Source organism: Centrocercus urophasianus, unplaced genomic scaffold, assembly GCF_019232065.1.
Source record: "Centrocercus urophasianus isolate 14NV4802_14NV808 unplaced genomic scaffold, USGS_Curo_1.0 seq_32, whole genome shotgun sequence".
Lineage (NCBI taxonomy): Eukaryota > Metazoa > Chordata > Aves > Galliformes > Phasianidae > Centrocercus > Centrocercus urophasianus.
Genome location: NW_024884889.1, coordinates 8,227,002 through 8,248,246, shown reverse-complemented (window position 1 = coordinate 8,248,246; position 21,245 = coordinate 8,227,002). Strand labels below are relative to the sequence as shown.

At 39.9% G+C, this 21,245-nt stretch overlaps 2 protein-coding genes across 3 annotated transcripts in view; one reads left to right on the top strand and one right to left on the bottom strand.

Moving 5' to 3' along the window:
- The window catches only part of RXFP1 (relaxin family peptide receptor 1), a 54,343-nt gene extending 36,816 nt beyond the window's left edge, over positions 1 to 17,527 (top strand). Inside the window, exons 4-18 of one of the 2 annotated variants that reach the window (XM_042829672.1) lie at positions 836 to 941; positions 3,102 to 3,173; positions 4,410 to 4,481; positions 5,632 to 5,703; positions 6,108 to 6,179; positions 7,023 to 7,097; positions 7,622 to 7,693; positions 8,747 to 8,818; positions 9,203 to 9,274; positions 10,664 to 10,735; positions 12,544 to 12,615; positions 12,822 to 13,051; positions 15,022 to 15,432; positions 15,893 to 16,111; positions 16,922 to 17,527. In XM_042829672.1, the coding sequence (XP_042685606.1) occupies positions 836 to 941; positions 3,102 to 3,173; positions 4,410 to 4,481; positions 5,632 to 5,703; positions 6,108 to 6,179; positions 7,023 to 7,097; positions 7,622 to 7,693; positions 8,747 to 8,818; positions 9,203 to 9,274; positions 10,664 to 10,735; positions 12,544 to 12,615; positions 12,822 to 13,051; positions 15,022 to 15,432; positions 15,893 to 16,111; positions 16,922 to 17,223 (1,991 nt within the window). In that variant the 3' untranslated portion in view covers positions 17,224 to 17,527. Of the gene's footprint in view, positions 1 to 835; positions 942 to 3,101; positions 3,174 to 4,409; positions 4,482 to 5,631; positions 5,704 to 6,107; positions 6,180 to 7,022; positions 7,098 to 7,621; positions 7,694 to 8,746; positions 8,819 to 9,202; positions 9,275 to 10,663; positions 10,736 to 12,543; positions 12,616 to 12,821; positions 13,052 to 15,021; positions 15,433 to 15,892; positions 16,112 to 16,921 lie in introns of those variants that run through there. The other variant, XM_042829671.1, reaches the window with a different exon arrangement.
- Positions 17,528 to 18,950: 1,423 nt separating this feature from the next.
- On the bottom strand, positions 18,951 to 21,222 carry CUNH4orf46 (chromosome unknown C4orf46 homolog). Its single transcript, XM_042829679.1, has 2 exons — positions 21,112 to 21,222; positions 18,951 to 19,928 (listed from the first exon to the last, which is right to left on the bottom strand). Exons 1-2 carry the CDS (start codon positions 21,220 to 21,222, stop codon positions 19,773 to 19,775), a joined length of 267 nt encoding a protein of 88 aa, XP_042685613.1. The 3' UTR covers positions 18,951 to 19,772.
- Positions 21,223 to 21,245: the final 23 nt, after the last annotated feature.

The window sequence follows — 21,245 nt, the reverse complement described above, 5'->3', positions numbered from 1 at the left end:
GACAAGCATTACGCAAAGAGGAAATACAGCAAAGTGAAATCCCTGTACGCGTTTCAGACCAGGACATCGGAGTGCTGTAAGTTGTAATTATTGACATCTCCTGGAAATAAATATTTAGCAAATGGGCTCATCAGAAATAGAAATGTAGCGCAGTTTCATTTGTAGTGAAATAAAATTAATGTCTCAGACTAACAAATATATGTAAGCTAATTTCAGTTGCAATAGGGTGACTGGTTTTCTGTTAGAGTGCCAAATGTTTGCCAGTTAGGAGGGCAATGTAAATGTTTCATTGAATACATGAATACAGCTGAAAAGATCATGAAATGCATGTTTTTCAGAGTGAAATGAAGGCAACATTCCTTCAAATTCACTTCATCACTCAACAAATATTTATTGAACCCTACTCTCTGTTACACCTACAGCCATTTGTCCATTCATACAGAAGTGGTCTAGTTTGAGCACTGAGATTAATCACAGAGATGGAACTTTGCTCGTTCTGGTAGATGTAAAAGAATCAAATGATCTAAAAAGTCAGAAAAATTTGAAAAAATATAGCATGCCATCTTGTATCAAGCCTAAAGCTCTATTGTAAAAGCTCTTTCTCTGTGGCTGGGAGTTGAAGCATTTTTTTAATGTCCCTTTACATTTTTTATTAGGGTATTCCGAGATCTATATAAATGATGTAAAAAAGGAGTATTCCTTAATTTAAACTCCATTTGACACAGGCCAGTAGATCCATCTTTGAGCTTCACTGTTCTTTTACACTGTATTTCTCTCCTCCGCATCCCATCGCAACGCAAACCCAATCTTCCACCACGTTCATGCCTTCCTGCAGTGGCTGGTGCTGTACCAGCAGAATGTACGTGCCAAGGCCTGGAGGTCTCCTGCGATGCTGCCCAACTGCGTGCCGTGCCTTTGGTCCCTTCAAACATCACCATGATGTGAGTAGAGCATGACAGGGGTCTTGTGCTATGCTCAGGCTTGACAATCAGTTCTACAGCCATTTCAGAACTACAGCTGTGTGATTAGAACCAGTTGGCTCAGCTGGTGTTTTTGAAAGCATAGGGACTCTCTGTTAACAAGTCCGCTAAGGTTTGAAGTACAGATTTTCACTGCATGCCACAGGAGAAAAGGAACTGAAAAACTTTAAAGTGGTCATTCCATATTTGTAACAGTGACTTGTGCTAGCAAAATAATAATAATAAGAAGAAGAAGAAGAAGAAGAAGAAGAAAAGCTAAAGAAATTTAAAAATAAATGTTTCATTTAGGACTTTTTTACTGTTTCATTGTTATACGATCCTGGTAATATTCCCCCTCTGTATTCTTGCCAATAATCTTGATTCTAGTAAAACTACCTACTTGAGCAAATAGCTCTCATTCAATGCCTCTGAACAGGCTGTTATTTAGCAGGATTTAACCTGAGGTGAGTCATCATACAGATAAATAGGTGTAATACTCACTTCTGGAAGAGTGGCTGGTATTGCTCTTTGTTTGCCAGCACTTCTATGAGAGGCCACTTTCTGCATGGTGAAGAGCCATATCAAATGTCCCAAGGATCTGTCCTGAAAAATCAAAGGTACAGATCTCTGTTGAGTTTCTGTTTGCATCTGGATGGGATTCTTGTTGGCTCCCATTCAGTAGTTCAAATTCAGGTTAGTGCAGAATGTCATATGTATTTAATATGTATTTAAACCAGCTGCTGGCTCAGAGACAGCAGAGGCTTCAAAAATAAAGGTGCAGCTATGACTTTAGAAAAAAAGCAGTGAGTCAGGGAAGCTGACTAGGCTTCAACCATGTCCTAAATGGTTTTTGTTCTAGTCAGAACACCTGAGTCAGTGCCCAGTGCAGACGGGGACGTAGAGAAACACAAATAGGGAAATAAGCTGTATATGCATTTGAAGTTTGAAATAGATCTGTGGTTTTACTTTATACTCAAATATTTTCACTTCTTGGATTTAACTAGTACTTTGTCTTCTTCCTCAAGAACACTGAAGAGTATTCTTAGATGATAAAGCGTTGGGCAGTATGTGTATTATATGTATTAGCATATTAGTATATTAGCAGTATGAAAGATGCTCTTACAGAGTAAAAAATCATTGCAGCACTGTTGGAAGCTGGTGAGAACTGCTAGTCTCAATGAGCCCAACCCATTGCAATTGTTGGCTGCCAGGAGACAAAAGCAAAAAATAGATATTTACTGCCTGCATCACCAACCCCTAGGCCAGCAAAATGGCAGACAGCAGAGCTGCAGAATCCTATCCCATAAGCAAACAACAGCAACACCACTTTTTTAGGCCCAAGGCAAAGCTATGCATTGGTGTCTCCACAGTCTTCACCTGCTGTTTGTCTTCCTTTCACTCTTTCAATTCCCAGTGAACAGAGCTTTTATTTTTCTCATGTCAGCTATCTGACATGAGGGCTGAGTGAACAGCAAGTTTCCAAAGGAAGCTTCTTGTCTCAAAGATGAAGAGTGTGTGTTTTTTTCTCAGGCTGAAAACTACTTTCCATCCTGACTGGGAGCCTGCCAGCTCTTTGGAGTGCCCTGTGACACAACCATGTAGTGATAGAGACCCTTCTGCAGGTCTACAGATTATATTTGTGGTCTTACACTGTTAAAATTAGTTCATGGTGTTTTAATCACGTTTTTTTAATCGTCTGGACAGGGAGGATTGAAAGGATACTGTCTGTATGAAAAGTGGAAAATGGGAATAGCAGCTGCTTACAACATTACAATGAGTAAAATAATTTCTCCTTTCATGTCTTTTTACAGTCTCCATTAACTCCAACTCACTTCTAGCATAAACACTTTACTTGAATTGGTTGATGCAAATGGATTTGATTCTGTTTAACTTTAAAAAGAGAGTGTGACAGTAAAGAGCACAGCTACATCTTTCAGTTAATAAGCTGTGCAGAGGCAGTCCAAAACATATAACCTGACTCTACTGGAAAAAGCCAATTCTTATAGAAATTTCTGCCAAATCGTTTGATTTACTGTGAAAATGCATCAGAATCTGTGAAATGGTTACAAATGTGTGAAATAGGATAAGTTCATCCTCGATACACCTACAGAGCAGATTTACTGTGTGCATTCATTCCTACAGGTCTCTTCAGAAGAATCTGCTAAGGAAACTTTATGCTGACGTTTTCAGAAAATACCAAGGCCTTAAAAACCTGTAAGGAAGCTTTAAACTTAAAATATCTATTAAGATCTTTAAATATTCATTCTTTCTCTCACTCTCTCTGACATACTGTACAAGCCTTAATGTGACAGGCCTCAGTTTACACTCAAAATTCTGTTTTGTCTTACACTCCAGTACTTCACTAATCATGAAACCTGTTTGCTTCAAATAATTCGATTGGCATCTTTTTTTTTTTCCCCAAAGCTATGATTTCTGTGTATTTAACTGTTCTTATACTGATCGGTTTGTACCAGCAAAATGTTAAAACTTCATCGTGTCTGAATGAAGTTAGATTTGTGATGAATAGCATTATGCCAAAAGAAGTGGAAGCATGAATCGTTTTCTCAGCAAAATCAAAGCTTGAAGCCTTTCCACTGGAATGGGAAGCTTACTCACATGGCATTAGCTTTTACCTCTGAATGTGCCTGCTACCAATCTGCTGGTGTTGCAGAATCATAGAATGATTTGGTTTGGAAAGGACTTTTAAGATCTAGTTGCAATCCCCTGCTATAGGCTCAACTAGTCAAATTATCATAGTATAACAGGAGGTGTGTTTATGATGTGCAGTGCATGTGTTGTTCAAAATCGTAGCTTTTAATGAGTTTGATTGATATAGAATTAGTTCCATTAAGGATTACATGCAAAATTCTAAAACCAAACGTTCCTAGGAAATATACTGGATGTCAGCTCTTATGGCAAGTGTTCTGCACTGCAGCACCATCTTGTGTCCACAATGTTAATTAAGTACCATTGCCTTAAGGACTTCAAAGATGTGTTTTCATTAACAGTACAGACATACCTCCCTGAAGAAGGTATGTGTTGCTGACATGAATTTTGCACATCTCTGAGTGCATGTGTTTAGAAAGCTCTTGAGCAGTAAACATCACAGACCCGTTGTGTAAAAGCTGGTGTTTGTGTCACCACAGCAGGAATCTCAGGGCTGATCTATCAGGAGGTGGAGCATAACCATTTCCTTGTTCATTGTGGGCAAACCAAATGTCCCGTTAAACACATTCTGTATTTCCCCCACGATTTTTTATTTCTTTTAAAACACCTTTGCAGTCCCTGCAACTCTAGTTCTGAAATGATAATTGTCAAATATGGGATGTCAGAAAGCTTGACGGCCTCTTTGCCAGGTTAGCTGATAAACTGTAATTCTTTACTTATGCTTCCTTTGACTTTGCATGCAGCAGAGAATCGATTGTTGTTGGTTTTGTTCTACCTTCCTAGGTATCTCCAGGACAATAAAATCAGAGCCGTGTCCAAACATGCTTTCAAAGGTTTATACAACTTGACAAAACTGTAAGTATTGCTTTAAGAATATTTAAGAGAAACTGGAACAGCTCTGAGAATTGCTGCGGATATCACTCTCTTATTTGTTTCAATATTAGGAGATTACATAATGGTCCAAATCTTTATCTCCATGGTATGAAGGAGAAAACAAAGATTGAGAGCTATCTGTGCTCTGTCAGGACAGTACTCTGACAATACAAGTGGGCTCCATAAATCACTCCTATTGCCCAAATATGCAGAATGGAAGGAGACAATATGATAGTCAGAAAGAATGGAAAAAGGAGTAAAACACAAGCAAGATCTTGGACTGAATTAGAACTCTTTGACATGCTATTCTGGTTCATTGAAGTGAACACGAGCAGCCAGTATCAGTAATAAAAAGAACACTTTTGTTTTCCCATAATTTTGCAGTATCTTTATGTAAGGGAGTTCAGACTTGTAAGGAAAGAGCTGGCTGAAAGAGAAGATGCGTAAATTCCATCACTCGGTTCAGTCTTTTGTCTCTGCTGTGTTTGTGATGGGATTTTATTTTTTTAAATATTGTACACCTTACATTTCCTTCACAAGTGTGAAGTTATCTGTTATTGCAGCTGCCTTTATTACTCTCCCAGATCTCTTATAGTGCCGCTTTTGTTTCCCCACATTTCTTTTTCCACTGTTTGGGCATCTCCATTTATGACTAATATCCTTAGCAAAGACTGAGTGTGACCACAGAAAATTCATGGAACTAATTACTCCACATAATGAAACTGGAATGGGGCTCCAAAGTAGCATGGTGAAAGGGCTCAGCATGCTGTGTTTTCTTATCTGTAAGGCAAAATATTTCACAAAATTGTTCAGAAAGTCCTCACTGTGGTGAGTTCCTCTCTTGCTATCTATCTATTTGAGTTGCTCTGGCATTTCAATGAAAGACTCATGCCTAAACATCTCTTGATGCCAAAGAAAGCTGGTTTTCCAGGGGACACAGAGACTGGAATCACATACCAGTGTGTGTTTGCTTGTAAGTGGGCTATCTTTCAAAAAGAAAAAAAGAGAAATTTCCCACAGTCAAAAATAATGATGATAAGAAATTGCATCAATTATCAAGGAAAGATCTTAAAACACTTTTTCATGCTTCTGATGCATCTCATTTGTTTGTCTTTTATTGATCTTGATTCAGATACCTGAGTAACAACAAGATAACCAACTTGAAGCCTCACGTCTTTGAAGATCTCCATAAACTTGAATGGCTGTATGTAACTTTCTCATTGATGTGTTTGTCTTCTCAAGGAGTAATTAAAGCAAGTTAAAGGAAATATTGGGACTGTTTAAACTGTTGTGCATAGCACTGCTTTTGTACCAGATAATATTTAATATAAATAATATTTAATTTAAGGAACTCATGCTGCACTTTGTGGGGGGAAAAAATGGAAAGCAGTTACTTCCTCTAAGTTAAAAATATTTCTTAAAAATATTACATTATTCTGAAAGAAAGTGAATATGTATACCCTGTCCTGCTATGCAGGAGTGTGCCAATACCATTTAAGTAGTTTGAGTGAGTTTTTGAAGAATGTGACTTCAAATTTTGTTGTCTTTTTTCATCTGTTTAATTTAAGCCTGTAGACAGCTCTCAGTCTGACATGTGTTTTGCTATAGGATAATTGAAAACAATAGGATAAATCGGATCTCTCCATCGACATTTTATGGACTCAAATCACTTATTCTCCTGTAAGTATGGAATAAGAATCAAAAGTGTTACTTTAAAAGATCATATATAGTAAATACATACATCTGTTTATAATGGCTGCGATTGCTCATCACGCCATATTGTCTGCTGTTGCAGAAGAGCTTCTATTTCAGAAGCATCTCCACGCCTGTGGAGCCCATCTTTTCACACATAGACAAACTGCCCAACTGTGGTTATGAACTGTCACAATCAATGGGAATGGAACTGCTTTTCCTGAAGCCACAACAGAGATTAAAGAGGGTGTGTGAGACCCTCCACTTTGCAAAGTGAATCTACAACAAAATCCCTGGGCGAGCACTAAACTCACTCCTAAGAAAGTCTGCAATATTTTCCTTAGAGAGGACAAAAATATGCCAGCTACAGCAGTGGGTGCCAGTTGCCCACTGGGAGGTTATGGGGAGCCACCACTGCCCCATGGCTCCTGCTCTTACTTCCCTTTCCAAGTCTCTGCCCATAAGCTGCCCCTGGTCTCCAGCAGCCCAGAGAGAAGCCTCCCTCCATCTCCCCTTTCCCATGTCACTAAGAGAAATTACATGTTATGACAGCACAGTCAAAATACTCGCAATGACTTGCTTTGTTTAATTTTAAAAGCTGTGAAATAAATATTTTTCCTTTACCCAGTAACTGACGCGATAAGGAAAAAAGCAGTGCTTCACAGAGTTGTGTAGGATTTTAAGAAAATAACAGTATCCCTAAAGCTGTGAGAGATGAACGAAGCTTTGAGTGCTTTCTGCCTTTTTTTCAAAAGCACAAGAGCTTTTTTTTCCACAGTGTCATTTTTTGCAAATGTAGCCAGCTATACTGTTTGTTGTTGTTGTTTCCAGTGAGATGATGAATAATTCTCTTGCTCATTTGCCTGACAAACCTCTGTGCCAATATATGCCAAGACTGAACTGGCTGTAAGTATACCTTATTTTCCACTAGAAAATATTTTCTTTTCTTTGTGTCACAGAATCACAGAATGGCCAGGGTTGGAAGGGACCTCAAGGATCATGAAGCTGCAACCCCCTGCCACACGCAGGGCCACCAACCTCCCCATTTCATAGCAGCCCAGGCTGCCCAGGGCCCCATCCAACCTGGCCTTGAACACCTCCAGGGATGGACGGGGCATCACAGCCTCTCTGGGCAGCTGTTCCAGCACCTCACCACTCTCTCTGTAAAGAACTTCCCCCTGACATCCAGTGTATTGCACTTCTGTAGCACTTTTTATAATGGACAGTGGAATGATCTTACAGAATGCCTGCTGGTTCACAGCAGGGTTGATGACCTGGAGTCATTAGTCCGGTGTGCAGAGAAATTAGATGTCTGGTTTCTGTTCTCTTTCTTGCAGTCATAATGTTCTGGTAGTAGCTTTCTTTAATTACATTAGAATAACAGCCTGATTGCAATAAATTTATTTGCATGTTTTGTTTTTATATCCTAGAGACTTAGAAGGCAACCATATTCATCACTTAAGAAACGTCACTTTCATCTCCTGCAGCAGTTTAACTGTATTGTAAGTAATAGGGATATACTGGCTAGAGAGAATGAGCTGAAATTTTCCTTAATGTTGTGGTTATTTACATGTAAGGAAACTTAATTATAGATCAGCACCGTACAGAATAACCACTGTTTAAATTTGTATCAAAATTCAGCCTTCAGGTGCCCAGCTGAATTTCGCTGAACAGATTATGACCAATATTTAGAAGTTCTCAGTCTGACATTTTACTTGGAAAAGGAGGGAAAAAAATAAAATACAGACCAAAAAGCAGCAAAAACACAAACCACGTTTGGCTCATTTCTTCATTTCAAAAAGTTCAACAGCCTGGTTGGTTGGTACAACAATTTGAGAATTGTAGAATTCTCTTCAAAGTTTCTTCTGTAATGTCACGATGTCTTCAGAAATCCTGTCAGCCATTTGATAGATTTGGAGCCTGCCTGTTCACTTCCAATCTTTAATTCTTCCATGGCACTCCTATTCTTGGTTTTCTCTTTGTTCATTAAATCGTTGATTGTTCATTAAATCGTTGATCGTTCAATCAAGGATCAAGTGCAGTAGCAGATGATAAATGGGTGAAGGAGTTGCACAGCTATGACCTTATGTCCTGAAGGCTGTTAGGTCCCAAGCCTTCTAGCCCAATTTATCTTTCTCCTGCTCTCAGAAGATGTATTTTGATCTCCTATGGGTAAAGGAATGTTTGGGGTGACGGAAGAGCACTAGAATGGCAGCCTCGCTAAATGAGCTTGCCAGAAAGAACAGCCTGAACATTCAAACCTCTCCCAACAATTTGTTTTATTCCTGAAATAATCTTGAAATCTCAAAGCAATCAGTAGTTAATTATTTTAGTTGTTGGTAGGTAGCAATACAACTGAAGAGCACACAGTGCATTCACATACATGCAACACAAGTTATTTGTGCAATTGGGTATCTGATGAGCTTGTTAACTGAATATGTGAGGCTGATTTCTGAAGATCCAGATAAGAAAGAATCTTAGAAGTTTTGAAAAGTTTTCTTCAATGCCAAGCAGTCCTTGAGCAGCAGAAATATATGCTTGTTTTCTCCTTCTAGGGTGATGAGGCAAAATAAAATCAGATCCCTGAATGAAAACAGCTTTTCTTCTCTCCAAATGCTAGACGAACTGTGAGTCCATTTCTTCTCTTTCTTGTATAACAAGCCACAAACTTTCATAGTTTATTTTCCATACGTCAATTACCATAAATTAAAGGTATTTTACTCTTTTTGATGCAAATAAAATAATAACAAATTATGATCTAATGATGTCTCCGAAATAACTAGACCAAGAGAAATCTGGTGTATCTAGCTTTCCATAGCTAGATAGCATTCTTTTATAGTCCAAGTCCAAAAAATAGCATTCTTTTATAGTCCAAGTATTGTAAAATCTATCTAGTATGAAATATTTGTCAAATAGAATGAAACTGTGTGTCTTGAAATTACAAAACTCTTCAGCAGAATTGTTGAACCTACTGAGAACTTACTACGTCTCACCTATGGCTGTTTCTGCAGGGACTTGGCTAGCAATGAAATTGAATCGCTTCCTGCATATGTGTTTAAGGATCTAAAGGAGCTTTCACAACTGTAAGGATTCATTATTATTATTATTATTATTATTATTATTATTATTATTATTATTAGACTGTACATTACTCATATGATATGCTTTCATTCATGAGTGCCAGGAAAAAAAGAGCATCTCTGTATAAGCTTTGCCTAAAAAACACTTGACTCAAAAGCAATTTCACCTGTCATTTACCTTTAATTTTATGTTTGTCATTTTGCCCTGAATAATTTTGTAAAATATGTCATTTCCATATCCAAAAAGAGAGCAAATTCAAATTCTATTTTTTTCCAGATCTTGCTAGTGTATGCAAAATGACCTATGCTAGCTATATTAGGAGAACTTCATCGTTTTGATGGGAGTTTTTAATATGATGTTATGATTTGGCTCTAAAAATTAAAAGGGTAAGAACTGAATAGCATCGTTAGCAAGTGCTTTCCTCTTGTAAAAGAGATCCAAAAAAGTGTAATAAGACATTATGAAACAAACAAACAAAAAAGGCTTGCTTTCTTTTCCATAACGTGCATGGAAAAATTCTCAAGTGCTGAAAAGTCCCAGTCTTTCTTACACAATCTGCAGGATTATGTCAGAAAACTGAAGATCTCTCCACAGAGCTCAGGCCAGCACATTTAATCCTGCATTGATTTTAAACTAGGAAGACAGTACGGAGAGGCAGCCAGACTCCCCAGTGCACTCAAAGCTGTGTAAACCCAATGTACCTTTTGAGAAAGCATTGGTTATTTTTTTTTTCTTTCTTTTTTTGTTCATTGCCATGAGCAAGTTTTACTGGAGGTTAACCCACCTGTGCAAAGTCCCTGTTCTTACCCTTGCCAGACACAGCTGAGAAGATCTCTGTTTCTAGCCAGGACCCAGCATGTGCAATACCTTATTTTTCTGCTTTTCCAGCACTCTTGGGATCAGTCACAACTCTTGGGATAATCAAGTGTAGCCAGCTGCAGATACTGAGCTTTCATGTTAAATTTACCTTATCTAAACAAAATCATAAGGAAGAGTTATAGGGAGAAGAAATTAGAACTATCTCTATCTGTATTCACAGAAATCATTAGAAATGATGGATTTTATCAAGTACCAAACTAAACTTTGTTTCTAAATGTGTGCAGTTCAGCTACATTCTTTTACTTACTGAAAACCTTCAAGCATCAGGTTGGGGGATGCAGATGTGCATGTGAATGTATGTGGCAGTAGCATAGAATGAAGCATCTGGCTACTCTTTCCATTGGAAGGGTATTTACCAAGCTGAATAATGCTACAGAAATGATGTTACTTATATTCACAACTGCCAAGAGAGCAGGTCTTTCCTAGAGGGCTGAAAAGTAGTTTTACTTTATCTTTGAAGAGGCTGTAAAGAAGATATATGATGTTACTTTAACTCTCTGTTGAATTTACAGGAACCTTTCTTACAATCCAATCAAGAAAATACAAATGGACCAGTTTGATTTTCTAACCAAACTCAAATCCCTGTAAGTATCAAGTTTTTCTATTCAAACAGTTAGCTATGTTTTCTTTGTGATAAAGCACATCTTCTTCAGAAGTTCATAATACAAAACATGTTTTAAAAGAAATTTCCTTTGAACCAGACTGTAGCTATTCACAAATTTCAGCCTGGAAAGTAACTACTAGCAATATTCCAATGTACCTTCATTTAAATACGAGGTTCTTACTGGATATTTCTCAAATGAAAAGAAATGGTGAGTTCCACTTCACAAAGGATGTTGTCTTTTCAAGTGTTAAAGAGCAAGTTTAATGGAACCCAGCTTTGATCTTGAACAACTTGTCCATAGGGTTAAGAGTCACGTGAAGCTCAGCAGGGGCTATTGAATGCCGTGGGTAGACAACATTAGAATCAGTAAAGGCAGGAATTCAAAAGGAAATTGATGTACGTACAGGTTTGACTGGGGAACTGTTTCACCTCTTACAGAATCTACTACTAACACCATTAAAAAACCAAAACAAAACAAAAAAACCCACAGAGCAATCATGGTTCGGCTGTCTTGTCAGAGGGGGTGGGATTTTACAAATCTTTTTTAGGGAGTTGAGAGGAAAATTTTGTATCTTGGCTAACACAGCAGCTGTAACGCGAATTCTGCCAGCTTGGAAAGACCGTGTGGTGTAGGGAGTAGGTCTGTACAAGTTGCAGGAAAAACAAGTAGCTGAGCACAGAAAAGAATTATAAGCTACCTCTTTCTTTTTTTCAAGTTACAGCATGTCCTTCATTCATTATTTAACACTCAAAGAACTGGTGCAACTCAGTGCTCAGGACCTTCCATGTTTCAAGTTAGGAAAGCTGATGAACCTTGAGACAGATCTACATGAAACAGTATGTCTCAGCCCTCAGTCTGTAGAATATCCATTCCTTCTTTCCCAGCTTAAAATAGTAGATATAGCTAGGGAAATCAAGCCCAGGATTAATTTCAGGGCTTAACTAAAATTTACAGGTTTCTATATTTGGGGATTTATTCTTGTCTCATAGCGGAATTTCCCAAAACTAAAAACCATTAAGATTGGTACTTTTGCCCTCTTTTGCCTAAATATACCCAGAACTCATAAGTATTTTGCACACAGGGCATTTAAAAGTGGATTCAAACAAGGTTCCACACAAGGAAAACTAAAGGTTTTCGCAAGTTACACATCTAATTATTTTAGACTAGAATACAGAAACTGAAGTTTTGAAAGAGCAACCTGCACAGTTACACTTTATTGGTCTACTACTGTAGGAGTATTAAAATATATTTTAAAAAATCAAATAAGAATTCCTATGTATTTGTCACCAGAAGTCCAACGTTTTCCCTAATACGCAGAATTCTGTGTACCAGCTTCCTGCTGCTCTTGACACAATAAAATCCTGCGTTCCTGCTGTGATGTGTTTGCCTAGTAAAGCAGTATTTGGGATGGAAGGCAGAAATTTAAGATATCACTGCTGGAACGAGTTATGATTTTTCCAGGGATGGTGAAAGATGGTGGAGCAACACCTGAGAAGGGCAATCATTGATGGCACTGCTGAGAGCACCAAAACTGCCTTCTTTGAGATACTGGAAAAATAGCAAGTTTAGTAAAATTAAGTGTGATTCATTTTGTTCCACTTTAGCTTTTATTTAGGGTTTCTATTCAAGTTCCAAAAGAATGATGGAGTAGACACAATTAAGTTCATCTCTAATTTCATAACATGAATGCACAGTTTCATCATATGAATACAGTATAAATGCTCACCCAATTTGTCTTTCTGCCACTGAGTTTCTACTGCATTTCATTGAGAATATATTGTTTACAGCAGCTTGGAGGGCATTGAAATTGCAAACATCCAGAGAAGAATGTTCATTCCACTTAGAAACCTTTCCCACATGTAAGTAGATCATCATTCCAGCTTGTTTTCTTTGGTTGTAATTTCACAGTTTGCAGATTACTGAATAAGAAAAAACAGTTATTAGGTAATTTAAAATTCATTTATCTTCTTTTGAGATACGTTTTCTGAGTATTTACCAAAGAGGTTTTATATTCTGGCTACAAAGATAGAGCCATCTATTTTCTGTCTTTCTTTCTCACGACCAGATATTTCAAGAAGTTCCAGTACTGTGGATATGCCCCTCACGTGCGCAGCTGTAAGCCTAATACTGATGGGATTTCATCCCTGGAGAATCTTTTAGCTAGCATTATACAGAGAGTGTTTGTCTGGGTTGTATCTGCCATCACTTGCTTTGGAAATATTTTTGTTATCTGTATGAGGCCTTACATCAGATCGGAAAATAAGCTCCACGGCATCTCAATAATGTCTCTCTGCTGTGAGTATTCCATGCATGAAAGTAGAAGAATAGTGTTTTAATCTGCTCATAGTGTGCACAGTATTTGTTATTACAAAATGGTGACACATCTCCTGCATTAGATTTACTGAACCCTCATGCTCGTGTGAACGGCAATACAAAATGCCATATCTTCCCCACCAGGAAGTCTTGTTGGATGCTACCTTTGTTCTGTAACAACAAACTGTTGATAGATTGCAAAGGTTTCATGATTCTAGTGCTGTAGACATTGGAAGGTTGGAAGGGACCTCAAAGCCCACCCAGTCTCAACCCCTGCTGTGGGCTGGTTACCCCCCACCAGCTCAGCTGCCCAGGGTCCCATCCAGCCCGATCTTGAGTTCTTCCAGGAATGGGGCACCAGCAGCAATGTGGGCAGCTGTGCCAGGGCCTCACCACCCCCTGGGTGAACAATTTCCTCTTAATGAATCACAGAATCACAAGGTTGGGAAGGACCTACAAGATCATCCAGTCCAACCGCCCTCCCATCACTGCTGCTACCACAAGCACTAACCCAGATCTCGCAGCTCCTCATCCTCCTCTTGAACACTGCCAGGGACGGCGACTCCACCACCTCCCTGTGCAGCCATTCCATGCCTCACCACCTTCTGAGAGATAAAGTTCTTCCTCAGGTCCAACCTAAACCTCCTCTGGTACAACTTGCGGCCATTCCCTCGGGTCCTGTTTGTTGCCTGGGAGAAGAGGCCAAACCCCTCCTCATCACAACCTCCCTTTGTAGAGTTGTAGAGTGCAGTGAGGTCTCCCCTGAGCCTCCTCCAGGCTAAACAATCTAAACAATTGCATGGGATTCTGTTACCATTCCTAATAGCCCATCTCAGTACAAATCCATCTAAACTTAAATATTTCACAAGTGGTATTATTTGCATTTTTAAATGTAATTGTCAGCAGCGTATAAAATGGCAGCATTTCTATATACTGCATGTCAGTGATTCACGAATTGTTATTGCTTAACCATTAGAAAAATCTGAGCACCATGCAAAACTTCTAGTCACTGAGATTATGCATAAGCATGTATGTGTGTGTGTACACGAGACACCTTCAGCTCTGTGTTGACAGCTCCTCTTCAATTTGTAGTGTTAGCATTGCAGAAATATTTGTTACTGAGCCTTTTCTTGGTAAGTCCATATAAAATATAATAGGAGTAAGAAGTGTCATGATCTTTCAATATAAGCAATCAAGGCTCATTGTTTCTCTTGTTGCACTAGAGTGGAAAACGTGAAGCAAATGCTAGAATTTAATGATTATTTTTACCCTGCCAACATTATTGAGCACGTGAGGAGTGGTGAGCGCATCCTGAGAGATCTACAATACAAGCTCACTCACTCTAATGCTCCAAAAGGAGCTCAACAAGTGTCACAGCAATCCCTCTAGCATTACCCTAGGCATGCACAGGAGCTTCCCTCTACCTTCTGCCTTTCCCTGCTAAGCTAATCAGGAGGAAGAGCACTGCTGATTGTGTTTGCCGACTGCTTTCAAGTCTTAGTAGAAGCTTGTGCACAGCAGTTTTGAATTATTGTAAGATGGACAAATCTAAACTAAACTTAAATGGAACGAATTAAATTGACGAATTAAAACTAAACTTTTAATCCAACCCAAGAAAAGGGTTGAAAGCGTATTTCTATAAATTGAAGTATGCTTTTTCAGCTTGAAAACCAATTTTATTCAGGATTCAATATATAAGTCTGAAAACAACTATGAAACATAGATTATTAGCTCAAACAAAAGCTGACAAAAAGGAGTAACAGAGCTGAATTATGTGGCCTTCGCTACAACTCACGGTATCATTCCAACTCTAACATTGGTTTTATCACTGTGTATTAGCTGGCTTAAAAACGTGTACTAACGTGTGCATGTCTGTTTTTGAACAGACATATACACAAAGAGAACGGGAAATTCAGATGTGTAAATAATGATGTTAAGCACTATGCCCACAGGTGCTGACTGTCTGATGGGAATATATTTATTTGTGATTGGAGCTTTTGATCTTAAATATCGTGGAGAATACAACAAGCACGCTCAGTTGTGGATGGACAGTATTCATTGTCAATTGGTGGGATCGCTGGCTATTCTGTCTACAGAGGTGTCAGTCTTACTGTTGACTTACCTGACTTTGGAGAAATACATCTGCATAGTTTATCCTTTTAGGTGTTTGAAGCCCAGAAAATGCAGGACAATTTCCATTTTAGTTCTTATCTGGATAATTGGGTTTGTTGTTGCTTTTATTCCACTGAGCAATAAGGAATTTTTCAGGAACTACTATGGCACCAATGGCGTCTGTTTCCCTCTTCACTCAGAGCAATCAGAAAGTTCAGGAAGTCAGATTTATTCTGTTGTCATTTTTTTAGGTAAGTTGCCTTTTTTCCTGATACGTGATTAAAGCCTTCCTTATAAACAATAACGGTCCTGATTTTCAAACAGATTTGGCAGCTTTGTTGGGATATCCATTTTTCATACAGACCTTTTCCAATCTATTTTGTTATATTAGATTGATGCTTAGGTATCTTAAGATGTATGAAGGGCTCAGAGGTTGGAAAGAAGGTAGAATCATTGAGTTCCTGAAGGAATAGATTTTTGCCAGGGAAGTAAAGAGAAGAGCTGCGCTGTTCGGCTCCAATAGCAAACGCTTGTCAGGTGATGATGATGTGATTGCTGGAGTAGAGATTCCATGTTTGAGAGAAGACTGTTTAATTTTATGGGATTGGCAGTTTAGAGCAAGGATTTTTCTTTATTATCCAACTTGCACACAAGTGATGTGGAACTGCCGATCTGCTTTTAAGAAGTAACTAATTAAAGCCTTTTCAACAGGTGTAAACTTGGCAGCTTTTCTCATCATTGTCTTTTCCTACGGAAGTATGTTCTACAGTGTTCACCAAACAGCCATTATGGCTACTGAGATTCAGAATCATATCAAAAAAGAGATGACACTGGCCAAACGGTTTTTCTTCATTGTATTTACTGACGCACTGTGTTGGATACCCATTTTTATTTTGAAACTCCTTTCTTTACTGCAAGTAGAAATACCAGGTATGTTCTTCCCCTTGCTGCTGTTTTGGCTGTGCATGAAGATAGTTTCTCATTGAAAAGAACAAAGAATTGAATGTATTGAATTATATTACTGTAATGAACTATATGCTTATTTATCTTCATAGATGAACACACAATATAATGAATTATACTTTGCTTTATTACTGCACTGGATTATATTACTATCATCTACAAGGTTAGTCACATTTAATTTGGACATAACAACAAAAAATCAAATCTTTGAAGTCTGTCCCAATAGAATATCTATAAAATATATCAGATGATTTTGTAAACCAAGCTTGCACTGGATTGGTCTTTCTCATCTTCTGGCTTTCGGAGATTCTGTTGCCTAACTAGGGCTCAAGCCAACACAAAATTTCATATCTCGATTTAACCATATAATTCTTACCCTGAAATAACTTTCTAGCACAAACTGACACTTCAAGCACTAAGTTATGTAAAATCAAGCTAACCTTCTTCATGCTAAAAATACATTCCCATGTAAAACCAGTAAAAGATTAAAAACTTTAAAAGCTTTGTGGGGGGACTTATAATGAATAATACTGAGGAATAGGGAATATAGATCACAGGCAGTGACAGGAAGCAAAGAATAGAGAAGATACAAGAGCAAAGGGTAGTGCAAAAATAATAGTGAGAAGAAACAACCTGCGATATGAAGCCAAGCTGGAAGTGTGCAGCCACCCCTCTAAGCAGGAAGCTCTGTTTCATAAGCATCAGGGGCTCATGTTAATTAATGGGTAGAAACGCTATAATGCCTACTACAGCTTCCTTTCTTTTTCTCTCCCCAAGGTACCATAACATCTTGGGTAGTGATTTTTATCTTGCCCATAAATAGTGCTCTGAATCCTCTTCTCTACACTTTGACTACACGACCCTTCAAAGAAATGATTCACCAGTTCTGGTACAACTACAGACAAAGAAGATCCAAAAGGGGCAAAGGCAGTCAGAAAGCTTACGGTCCGTCCTTCATTTGGGTAGAGATGTGGCCAACGCACGAAATCACACCAAAGCTAACTAACCCTGTGCTTTGTACAGACTCCTCTGAAGCCTCTGTCACTACACAGTCAACAAGACTAAATTCCTACACGTAAATACGTTTGGAATCTTCACAGCGATGTCTGCACGCCTGTGGAGTTGCTGCTTTGCAACAACGATGACAAGCGAGGGAGATACGACGCCTGGGCTCCTGCGCACCAGAACTCAAAGCAGGAGGAAGCAGAGTGTGGCTGCTTGCAGGTAGAACCAATATATCAAGTGTTATTTCCACCTTGCAACAGTTCCTGCTATTTTGACAACTCATTCTAGTTCAGAATGAGAAGTCAATCTCTTCTTTCTTTTTTTTCCTCCAGCAAGCCAGGAGTGTGGGGAAAAAAAAAAATGAAGTGATATTTAAAACATCTCATACTGAAATCACAGCATTTCAAAATCATCTATCTTTGGGGGAAAAAAGGCTATTTTCAATAAACTTTTTATAGTTAAAAAAAATACCCATTTCAACAGCTCTTTTATTTTTCAGAGTTGACTGGTTTCATCTTCAAAATCATACTCCTCTCAAGATTTCTGAGTGGTAGACTTTTTAGACTGCATACAGCTCTTAAAAGCTTTTGGGAATAGCAGTAAGAAAATATTTTCATTTCATAATTAGGTGACTTTATTATATTTGTCAAGGTCAAACAGCTGGAAACGTTATTCCTTTTATCAACCGTTTCACCCATACAACTGCTGTAATTCAAGCAGAATCAGAATATTCTTTTTTAAATGTGTTTCTCAACTGTGTGTCCTCCAGCTGTTAACTAGAGGAAATTTCTCCTTTTGGAAGAGGTAGGAAGACCAAACTGAGCACCCCAATGTCTTGACGCTGCTCTTCTCCTCACCATTTCATTATGAGCTACACTAAATAGCTCCCAACAGCTTACACACTTCAACAGGTTTCAGCCTTTATCTATCTCTGCATGTTGAATAACAGGAGGGTGCCAAAGAGATGACTGTCAGTCTTAGTAAGCTTCATCACATATACATTCAGTCTCCTTGTATACCTGAACAGATGCAATATGGCTAAAAAAATGTTAGGAACGCCACAGTTCTGCACTTTTTGGGCTGCGTTTTTCCTCCTTGTAATAGAACAGCACAATAATGTCATCAAGCTGAAACAAACCTCTGCACCCCAGAAAAAAGGTGTTAAGGATAGATGTAGAGGCAGTTCTTTTGCATACACACACCTAAGATCTTTTCCCTTAAGAATTACTGTGATTTCTTTTGTTCTTTTAGTACCGTATTCCCAGCCCAATGGCTTGGAAGCCCAAGAAGGTAAAATAAATTCTTTTGTATTGGTGATTTGAAGCTTTTTAAAATGAAGTTAAAAGATACTTCTGGTGTTTGCACTTAACTTCTTAATAATGTAAGAAGTAGAATTAAAAATAGTGTGACTCACACTTCAGCTGTTTACAGAACTTTGGATTATCTTGAAATCAAAAGTTAAGCATCTACTGTACGTTCAATCAAAATAAAAGATTGTCCATTGAACAAAATGACTTCTGTTCCAAGTTGTTTGGCAGCACTTTGAGTTACTGGGAAAACAAACAAACAAAAACAACAGCTAAGAGGAATCCTGCTATGTAGATCACCTTTAACCCAGACACTCAGAACTCAATTCACCAGGGCTTGTGTAATCTAAGGCTCGTTCAGAAAGCTGCTCCCCTGCTTTCAGTAGGATGTCTGTCCTTATCAATGTTCCTATTTTTCTTTTAAGTTGATTCTAAATGCACTCAATGTCATCTTCATTTCTATGAGTAATCCAAGAATATCCATCAGTTCAAAATTTGTTGTAAGAACTTTATTGCTTTGATTACAAAACTACAGCTTCTCTTTAAAATAGCTTTACCAGGGAAAATGTGGCTGATCCAGGGTATAGCTACATTCTCCTGCAGCTTCCCCTTGTATTTTAGCATTTGCAGCTGTGGTAAAGGCACAGGAGTTTAGGTACAGATATTTATTACATAACAGTGATCTTCCAGACCCAAAGGCCCTGTTAACAGCACCAAACTAATGAACTAGTAACTGCTTAAGGCAAGACATAAAAACAGCATCAAGTACAAAAAAAGTTCTTCCCCAAGATGGGAGAGTCCATTTCACAGGTTCTGTCCTAACCGATGGAAGCTTTTCCTTGTGCTTCAGAACAATTCATCCTAACAGTAAACACTGCTGATGTGGACCACCATAAGGCACTTTATTACAACGGAAAATAGTGTAGAATTGTTGACAGTAACAAAACTTCTCATAAAACAAAAATGCAACCTCACAGAAATATACCACAATAAAATAACAATGTCTGGGACAGAGGGGTTACCTAAAGCTTGTAAATAAGCCACAACCTGCCACACGATCCCATCCTTTCCATATTGAAAGAGCACAGGCACGGGAAGGCTGGAGGCTGTGGAAGTTCTCACAAAGACATCCAGCAACGAGGAGTGTTCAAAAGGCCGCAAAGCACTGGGAGCAGTGTGACTCCGTGTGCGTTACTTCAGCACGAACCTGAGATCACCTGAGCCTCCGAGGAAGTCCAAAGTCGCAACGTTATTTTCACACGACTGCAATTCACGCACGCAAAACAGACGCCCATACGGCTCGGTCCCACAGCAGCTCACTCGCTGGGCTTCAGGGAGTCGTAGCCCTCCTTCAGCAGGTCCCGCCACGTCCGCAGGCAGCGCGCGTTCTCCGAGCAGCGAGCCGCCAGCGCCTCCACCTGTGCCGACACGGCGCTTGTGGCCTGCAGGACGCGGCTCAGCGAGAAGGCGGCCTGAGCGCGGGCAGACAGACAGATAGAATCATAGAATCACAAGGTTGGAAACGACTTGCAAAGATGATCTAGTCCAACTGTCCTCCCATCACCACTGCTACCACAAGCACTACACCATATTTCATAGGTCCTCATCCAGGCGCCTCTTGAACACTGTCAGGGACGGCGACTCCACCACCTCCCTGACAGCCATTCCAGTGCCTGAGCACCATCTGAGAGAAAAAGTTCTTCCTCATGTCTAATCTAAACCTCCTCTGGTACAATTTGCATCCACTTCCCCGTGTCCTGTTTGTTGCCTGGGAGAAGAGGCCAAACCCCTCTTGACCCCAGCCTCCCTTCAGGAGGTTGTACAGTGCAATGAGGTCTCCCCTGAGCCTCCTTTTCTCCACACTGAACAATCCCAGCTCCCTCAGCTGCTCCTCATAAGACTTGTGCTCCAGACCCCTCACCAGTTTCGTTGCCCTTCTCTGCACACGCTCCAGGGCCTCAATGTTTTTCTTGCAGTGAGGGGCCCAAAACTGAACACAATACTTGAGGTGCGGCCTCACCAGAGCTGAGTACAGGGGATGATCACCTCCCTGCTACTGCTGGCCACACCATTTCTAATGCAGGCCAAGATGCCTGCACCCGGGCACACTGCTGGCTCCTGTTCAGCTGAGCATCAGCCAACACCCCCAGGTCTCTTTCCTCCTCACAGTCATCCAGCCACTCATCCCCAAGCCTATAGCACTGCATGGGGTTATTGTGGCCAAAGTGCAGGACCTGGCACTTGGCCTTGTTGAACCTCATCCCATTCACAGCCCAGCGATCCAGCTTATCCAGATCCCTCTGAAGGGCCGCCCTACCCTCAGGCAGATCCACACCACCTCCCAACTTGGTGTTATCTGCAAACTTATGAGGGTGCACTCCATGCCCTCATCTAGATCATCAATAAAGATATTAAATAAGATGGGCCCCAGCACCGACCCCTGGAGGACACCACTTGTAACGGGTCGCCAGCTGGACTTCACTCCATTCACACTTCCCGTTGGGCACGGCCCTCAGGCAGTTCCTTAGCTAAAGAAAGGTGCACCTGTGCAGGCCACGGGCAGCCAGTTTCCCCAGAAGAATAGTATGAGATAGACAGATTGATAGAAAGACGCGTCCATGCGGACCCCCTCCCGCCCACTCGGCGTGCACTCACGTCGCCGATCTGCATCTCCACCTCCTCCAGCTGCAGGGCTCCGGCCGGCGCCGCTCCCTCACTGCCGCTGCGGGCCCGCCGAGGCCCGGTGCTGGGCGAAGCCTCCGCCATGGCCCGCGCCGCACAGCGCTCCG